The 8,470-nt window shown below is 50.4% G+C and overlaps 1 protein-coding gene across 1 annotated transcript in view; it reads left to right on the top strand.

The window, feature by feature from the left end:
* LOC137535631 (oocyte zinc finger protein XlCOF29-like) overlaps positions 1-8,245 on the top strand; it is a 55,454-nt gene extending 47,209 nt beyond the window's left edge. The window contains exon 6 of the mRNA XM_068257489.1: positions 5,256-8,245. Coding sequence (XP_068113590.1) covers positions 5,256-6,046 — 791 coding nt within the window. The 3' untranslated portion in view covers positions 6,047-8,245. The remainder of the gene's footprint in view (positions 1-5,255) is intronic.
* The last annotated feature ends 225 nt before the right edge of the window (positions 8,246-8,470 follow it).

The raw sequence follows: 8,470 nt of genomic DNA on the forward strand, positions 1-8,470 counted from the left end.
TCCAGAGGAAGGCACAACAGCAGCCAGCACCATCACATATCCCTGCTGATCCAGAGGAAGGTACAACACCAGCCTGCTCCCTCACATATCCCTGCTGATCCAGAGGAAGGCACAATGCCAGCCTGGTCCCTCACATATCCCTGCTGATCCAGAGGAAGGCACAACACCAGCCTGCACCCTCACATATCCTTGCTGATCCAGAGGAAGGCACAACACCAGCCTGCTCCCTCACATATCCCTGCTGATCCAGAGGAAGGTACAACACCAGCCTGCTCCCTCACATATCCCTGCTGATCCAGAGGAAGGTACAACACCAGCCTGCACCCTCACATATCCCTGCTGATCCAGAGGAAGGCGCAACACCAGCCTGCACCATCACATATCCCTGCTGATCCAGAGGAAGGCACAACACCAGCCTTCACCCTCACATATCCCTGCTGATCCAGAGAAAGGTACAACACCAGCCTGTTCCCTCACATATCCCTGCTGATCCAGAGGATGCAACAACACCAGCCTGCTCCCTCACATATCCCTGCTGATCCAGAGGAAGGCACAACACCAGCCTGCTTCCTCACATATCCCTGCTGATCCAGAGGAAGCCACAACACCAGCCTGCACCCTCACAAATACCTGCTGATCCAGAGTAAGGCACAACACCAGCCTGCACCCTCACATATTACTGCTGATCCAGAGGAAGGCACAACACCAGCCTGCTCCCTCACATATCCCCGCTGATCCAGAGGAAGGTACAACACCAGCCTGCACCCTCACATATCCCTGCTGATCCAGAGGAAGGGACAGCACCAGCCTGCTCCCTCACATATCCCTGTTGATCCAGAGGAAGGCACAACACCAGCCTCCTCTCTCACATATCCCTGCTGATCCAGAGGAAGGTACAACACCAGCCTGCTCCCTCACATATCCCTGCTGATCCAGAGGAAGGCACAACACCAGCCTGCACCATCACATATCCCTGCTGATCCAGAGGAAGGCACAACACCAGCCTGCACCCTCACATATCCCTGCTGATCCACAGGAAGGCACAACACCAGCCTGCTCCCTCACATATCCCTGCTGATCCAGAGGAAGGCACAACACCAGCCTGCTCCCTCACATATCCCTGCTGATCCAGAGGAAGGCACAACACCAGCCTGCTCCCTCACATATCCCTGCTGACCCAGAGGAAGGCACAATAGCAGCCTGCTCCCTCACATATCCCTGCTGATCCAGAGGAAGGCACAACACCAGCCTACACCCTCATATATCCCTGCTGATCCAGAGGAAGGAACAACACCAGTCTACACCCTCACATATCCCTGCTGATCCAGAGGAAGGCACAACACCAGCCTGCACCCTCACACATCCCTGCTGATCCAGAGGAAGGCACAACACCAGCCTGCACCCTCAAACATCCCTGCTGATCCAGAGGAAGGCACAACACCAGCCTGCTCCCTCACACATCCCTGCTGATCCAGAGGAAGGCACAACACCAGCCTGCACCCTCACATATCCCTGCTGACCCAGAGGAAGGCACAATACCAGCCTGCTTCCTCACATATCCCTGCTGATCCAGAGGAAGGCACAACACCAGCCTGCTCCCTCACATATCCCTGCTGATCCAGAGGAAGGTACAACACCAGCCTGCACCCTCACATAGCCCTGCTGATCCAGAGGAAGGTACAACACCAGCCTGCTCCCTCACATATCCCCGCTGATCCAGAGGAAGGTACAACACCAGCCTGCACCCTCACATATCCCTGCTGATCCAGAGGAAGGGACAGCACCAGCCTGCTCCCTCACATATCCCTGTTGATCCAGAGGAAGGCACAACACCAGCCTCCTCTCTCACATATCCCTGCTGATCCAGAGGAAGGTACAACACCAGCCTGCTCCCTCACATATCCCTGCTGATCCAGAGGAAGGCACAACACCAGCCTGCACCATCACATATCCCTGCTGATCCAGAGGAAGGCACAACACCAGCCTGCACCCTCACATATCCCTGCTGATCCACAGGAAGGCACAACACCAGCCTGCTCCCTCACATATCCCTGCTGATCCAGAGGAAGGCACAACAACAGCCTGCTCCCTCACATATCCCTGCTGATCCAGAGCAAGGCACAACACCAGCCTGCTCCCTCACATATCCCTGCTGATCCAGAGGAAGGCACAACAACAGCCTGCTCCCTCACATATCCCTGCTGATCCAGAGGAAGGCACAACACCAGCCTACACCCTCATATATCCCTGCTGATCCAGAGGAAGGCACAACACCAGCCTGCACCCTCACATATCCCTGCTGATCCAGAGGAAGGCTCAACACCAGCCTGCACCCTCACACATCCCTGCTGATCCAGAGGAAGGCACAACACCAGCCTGCACCCTCACACATCCCTGCTGATCCAGAGGAAGGCACAACACCAGCCTGCTCCCTCACACATCCCTGCTGATCCAGAGGAAGGCACAACACCAGCCTGCACCCTCACATATCCCTGCTGACCCAGAGGAAGGCACAATACCAGCCTGCTCCCTCACATATCCCTGCTGATCCAGAGGAAGGCACAACACCAGCCTGCTCCCTCACATATCCCTGCTGATCCAGAGGAAGGTACAACACCAGCCTGCTCCCTCACACATCCATGCTGATCCAGAGGAAGGCACAACACCAGCCTGCACCCTCACATATCCCTGCTGACCCAGAGGAAGGCACAATACCAGCCTGCTCCCTCACATATCCCTGCTGATCCAGAGGAAGGCACAACACCAGCCTGCTCCCTCACATATCCCTGCTGATCCAGAGGAAGGCACAACACCAGCCTGCCCCCTCACATATCCCTGCTGATCCTGAGGAAGGCACAACACCAGCCTGCACCCTCACATATCCCTGCTGATCCAGAGGAAGGTACAACACCAGCCTGCACCCTCACATATCCCTGCTGATCCAGAGGAAGGCACAACATCAGCCTGCTCCCTCACATATCCCTGCTGATCCAGAGGAAGGCACAACACCAGCCTGCACCCTCACATATCCCTGCTGATGCAGAGGAAGGCACAACACCAGCCTGCTCCCTCACATATCCCTGCTGAGCCAGAGGAAGGCACAACACCAGCCTGCTCCCTCACATATTCCTACTGATCCAGAGGAAGGTACAACACCAGCCTGCTCCCTCACATAGCCCTGCTGATCCAGAGGAAGGTACAACACCAGCCTGCTCCCTCACATATCCCTGCTGATCCAGAGGAAGGCACAACACCAGCCTGCACCCTCACATATCCCTGCTGATCCAGAGGAAGGCACAACACCAGCCTGCACCCTCACATATCCCTGCTGACCCAGAGGAAGGCACAATACCAGCCTGCTCCCTCACATATCCCTGCTGATCCAGAGGAAGGTACAACACCAGCCTGCACCCTCACATATCCCTGCTGATCCAGAGGAAGGTACAACACCAGCCTGCACCCACACATATCTCTGCTGATCCAGAGGAAGGTACAACACCAGCCTGCTCCCTCACATATCCCTGCTGATCCAGAGGAAGGTACAACGCCAGCCTGCTCCCTCACATATCCCTGCTGATCCAGTGGAAGGCACAACACCAGCCTGCTCCCTCACACATCCCTGCTGATCCAGAGGAAGGCAAAAAAAACCCTACAAGGCATGGTCCAATTAGCCCCAAAAGGGAAAAAATACTTTCCGACTCCAGATGGCAATCAGATAAATTCCCTGGATCAACACCACCGGGCATTACTTAGTAATTGTAGCCATGGATGTCTTTCAACGCAAGGAAAGCATCTAAGCCCCCTTTAAAGAGACACTGAAGCGAAAACAAAATTATGATATTATGATTTGTATGTGTAGTACAGCTAAAAAATAGATCATTGGGAGCAGAGACATAAGTCTAATTGTTTCCAGTACAGGAAGAGTTAAGAAACTCCAGTTGTTATCTCTATGCAAAAAAAGCCATTAAGCTCTACGACTTTCAAAGTCGCAGAGAGGTCTGTCTTCTGACGTTTATTATCTCAACTGTCAGTGAAGACTTTTCTTTTTCTCTGCCAGAGGAGCACGTCTGCCAAGCTTTTATATTGCCCTTTGATGTATTTATACATGTTAACCACTTAAGTACCAGCGGTCTCTGCCCCCTTAAGGACCAGAGACCGCTGGTACAATACCGACGGAATCTCCCGCTGCAACCACCGTCACCTCCGCATGTCGGGATCCTCCTGACATCCACTCTGCCATCTCTATGACGGCAGAGCCCTGTGAGCTGGTCAGGAGCCAATGGGAGTGGCTTACATTGATAGACACGTCCAGCAGCCAATGACAGCAGCTCCTAGCCGGCTCACGTGGCTCTGCCATCATAGAGACAGGACGAGCCTGTGAGCTGCGGTGAGATATGGCAGAGATTCAGCGGCGTGATTGGCGGGGAGCGACAAAAACGGAGGATGCATGCATCGGCGGTGATTGAAATCTACGCCCTGCCAGTCAAGTAACCACCAAAACAGGGCAGATATTTCAATCACCTCGGTCCTTAAGTAGTTAATTAGATCCCCTCTAAGGTGTCTTTTCTCTAGACTAAATAAACCCAGTTTATCTAACCTTTCTTGGTAAGTGAGACCTTCCATCCCACGTATCAATTTTGTTGCTCGTCTCTGCACCTGCTCTAACACTGCAATATCTTTCCTGTAATGTGGTGCCCAGAACTGAATTCCATATTCCAGATGTGGCCTTACTAGAGAGTTAAACAGGGGCAATATTATGCTAGCATCTCGAGTTTTTATTTCCCTTTTAATGCATCCCAAAATTTTGTTAGCTTTAGCTGCAGCGGCTTGGCATTGAGTACGATTATTTAACTTGTTGTCGATGAGTACTCCTAAGTCCTTCTCCAAGTTTTATGTCCCCAACTGTATCCCATTTATTTTGTATGGTGCTAGACCATTAGTACGACCAAAATGCATGACTTTACATTTTCCAGCATTGAATCTCAATATTTCAAGCTGTCTGGAATGGCAGCGGTGACCGCCTCCCCCTTCTGCTTTACGCAGGTTACAGGAATTTTCTTACTTTAGCACGTTGCGTAAATTCTGTATTTTATGTTAAAGTTGGTCATTTTTTGTGCACTCTTTAGACATTTATAGTTCTCTCTCTACTTTCTATTCTGTATTTTATTATTTCTTTGGCTACATTAAAATCTGAATAGAGAAAATATTATCTACCAACATTACAGAAAATGCTGACTGAGTGTAGTTCCCCACAGGTGACTTTCAGGTATACGAGGCCCCGCCCAGCTGTATGGACGTGGAATCCATCATCATCTGGGACTACGGTGAGGACAATGATTTTAAAGTCTCCTCCTGGATGACCACATCAGAGGGGAATGGGACCAAGCATCTAATCCTACGTGAGGAGAGTCAGAATCTATCTGCTGTGGATAAGCCAATCCTATCTGGACAAGGAAGTCCCTCTGAGGGTAGCCAGTACAGATGTGGTCAAAGGGAACCTGGGCTGACTAGTCAAGAGAGTCGGCTAGAGAGGGACCTGAATGAAAGCCATGGACATGTAGAGCAATCTGTCATTAGGAATAGAGAAGTATGCTCATCTGACCCACCTGCTGAACATACAAAGCAGAGAACATTCCAGACCAAAGAGAAGTGTCTTCTACATGATGAACTAAACACTTTAAATATGAATATTTCTCCAGGCTTGAATAGCCCGCTGCAGATGGAGGAAAGCCAAGGTTCTCCACCATCAAACGATGATCAGGTCCAGTATACTTCTGTAATTTTTACGGGCGAGCCTACCTCCCCGTTACCGTCCGATCTACCCATCCTGGAACCTGATTCTCCAGAATATATTCCTGTCATTATTAAAGATGTCCCCGACTGCTGGGAAGAGAGTCATTTAGCAAACAGGAACATTTCTGTACCTTCAGGACAGACACAACATTCAGCTGTTTGTACTATAGAAGATTTGTGTGACAAAGTCAACATCAACCAACCCATCACATCTTCCCCCACTGTTCACTACATGGCATATATTACGGGATAGAATGTCCTTTCCTAGACTTAAGTGATCTTCTATCTCCTGATGCACCCTGGACAATGGGTAGAGATGTTCCCAGACATCCAGACAGCTTGGAATAAAATGGTTAGTGTAAAGTCCATCCCAGCAGATAGAGCTTTCCGAGGGAGCAATGAATGTATCTACCACCAAGTGTCCTCCACAGAATCCCAGGCCTACTAGAATAAATGTACTTCCCAGCAGATGGGCCTTCCTGAGGGGGTAATGAGTGTATCCACCACTAAGTGTCCTCCACAGAATTCCAGGCCTACTAGAATAAATGTCCTTCCCAGCAGATGGACCTTCCTGAGGGGTTAATAGGCTTGATTCAGTAAACGGTGCTAACCTACTTAGCACGCTTAAAGACTTTAGGCGTGTTAACCAGGGTGCTAAGTAGGTTAGCACTGTTTCTAAAATCAGATCGCGCGCAAAGACGTGCGCGCAAAACTTTGCGTCGCATAGATGTGAATGGGCACTTTGCACGCACTGCGCTGTGCGCGCGCAAAACTTTACGCGCGAATCTTTGCGCGCGATCTGATTTTAAAACGCCCAAACTGAGTTAAGGCGTGATAATGGCCTTTTCAGAAGCGTGCTAACAGTTAGCACTGCTTACTGAATCGAGCCCAATGAGTGTATCTACCACCAAGTGTCCTCCACAGAATCCCAGGCCTACTAGAATAAATATTATTCCCCGCAGATGAGCCTTCCTGAGGGGGTAATGATGGAATCTACCACCAGGTGTCCTCCACAGAATTCCAGGCCTACTAGATTAAATGTCCTTCCCAGCAGTCGGACCTTCCTGAGGGGGTAATGAGTGTATCTACCACCAAGTGTCCTCCACAGCATCCCAGGCCTACTAGAATAAATGTCCTTCCCAGCAGGTGGGCCTTCCTGAGGGGGTAATGAGTGTATCTACCACCAGGTGTCCTCCACAGAATCCCAGGCCTACTAGAATAAATGTCCTTCCCAGCAGATGGACCTTCCTCAGGGGGTAATGAGTGTATCTACCACCAAGTGTCCTCCACAGAATCACAGGCCTACTAGAATAAATGTTGTTGTAGCTGATGAGCCTTCCTGAGGGGGTAATGAGTGCATCCACCACCAAGTGTCCTCCACAAAATCCCAGGCCTACTAGAAGAAATGTCCTTCCCAGCAGATGGACCTTCCTGAAGGGGTAATGTGTGTATCTACCACGAAGTGTCCTCCACAGAATCACAGGCCTACTAGAATAAATGTTGTTGTAGCTGATGAGCCTTCCTGAGGGGGTAATGAGTGTATCCACCACCAAGTGTCCTCCACAGAATCCCAGGCCTACTAGAATCAATGTCCTTCCCAGCAGATGGGCCTTCTTGAGGGAGTAATGGGTGTATCTACCACCAAGTGTCCTCCACAGAATCCCAGGCCTACTAGAATAAATGTCCTTTCCAGCAGATGGGCCTTCCTGAGGGGGTAATGAGTGTATCTACCACCAAGTGTCCTCCACAGAATCCCAGGCCTACTAGAATAAATGTCCTTCCCAGCAGATGGGCCTTCCTGAGGGGGTAATGAGTATATCCACCACCAAGTGTCCTCCACAGAATTCCAGGCCTACGTGAATAAATGTCCTTTCCAGCAGATGGGCCTTCCTGAGGGGGTAATGAGTATATCCACCACCAAGTGTCCTCCACAGAATTCCAGGCCTACGTGGATAAATGTCCTTCCCATGAGATGGGCCTTCCTGAGGGGGTAATGAGTGTATCTACCACCAGGTGTCCTCCACAGAATCCCAGGCCTACTAGAATAAATGTTGTTGTAGCTGATGAGTGTTCCTACCACCAAGTGTGCCCCACAAAGTCCCTGTGATACTGGAATTAGCTATGTTGTAGCTAATGGGCCTTCCTTAGGGGACAAAGTAGGTACCATCTAGTGTCCACCACCAAACCCCAGGACCCATGAAAGTGGGGGTCTATTGCAAGTGGTGGATCCAATAAAAGTGATGATCAATTACAACTGGAGGGCACACAAGAGCAGAAATCTCCTAAAAGTGACGGTCCTAACAGAAGAAAACTATTTGTGGGGGCAGAGATAGAGCCACCCTTCTGGAGAAGTTGTAGCATCAGGAACAATAAACCAGGTGCTTCTTCACTTTCTATTTCTAACAGTTTTTTTAAAGTTTAGTTTTGTTCCCAATAAACTGATTTGTCTACACTTTGTATTGGTAGCTTTTTTTTGTCCTTGCCATGTAGAGACCGGTCATGCTGGAGCTAGCTGAACAGTGACCAACATTGCAGCATGCTTGAAAAAAGGGGAGAACCGAGAGCCTGATACGGTGTAGTATGTTAATGAGGTGATGTCTGATGCAAACACACACAATGATTATACTCACAAGGACGGGTCGCCTCCAAGGCAACCACTAGATAAACAGGCGGGGAG

Source organism: Hyperolius riggenbachi, chromosome 10 (genome assembly GCF_040937935.1).
Source record: "Hyperolius riggenbachi isolate aHypRig1 chromosome 10, aHypRig1.pri, whole genome shotgun sequence".
Classification (NCBI taxonomy): domain Eukaryota; kingdom Metazoa; phylum Chordata; class Amphibia; order Anura; family Hyperoliidae; genus Hyperolius; species Hyperolius riggenbachi.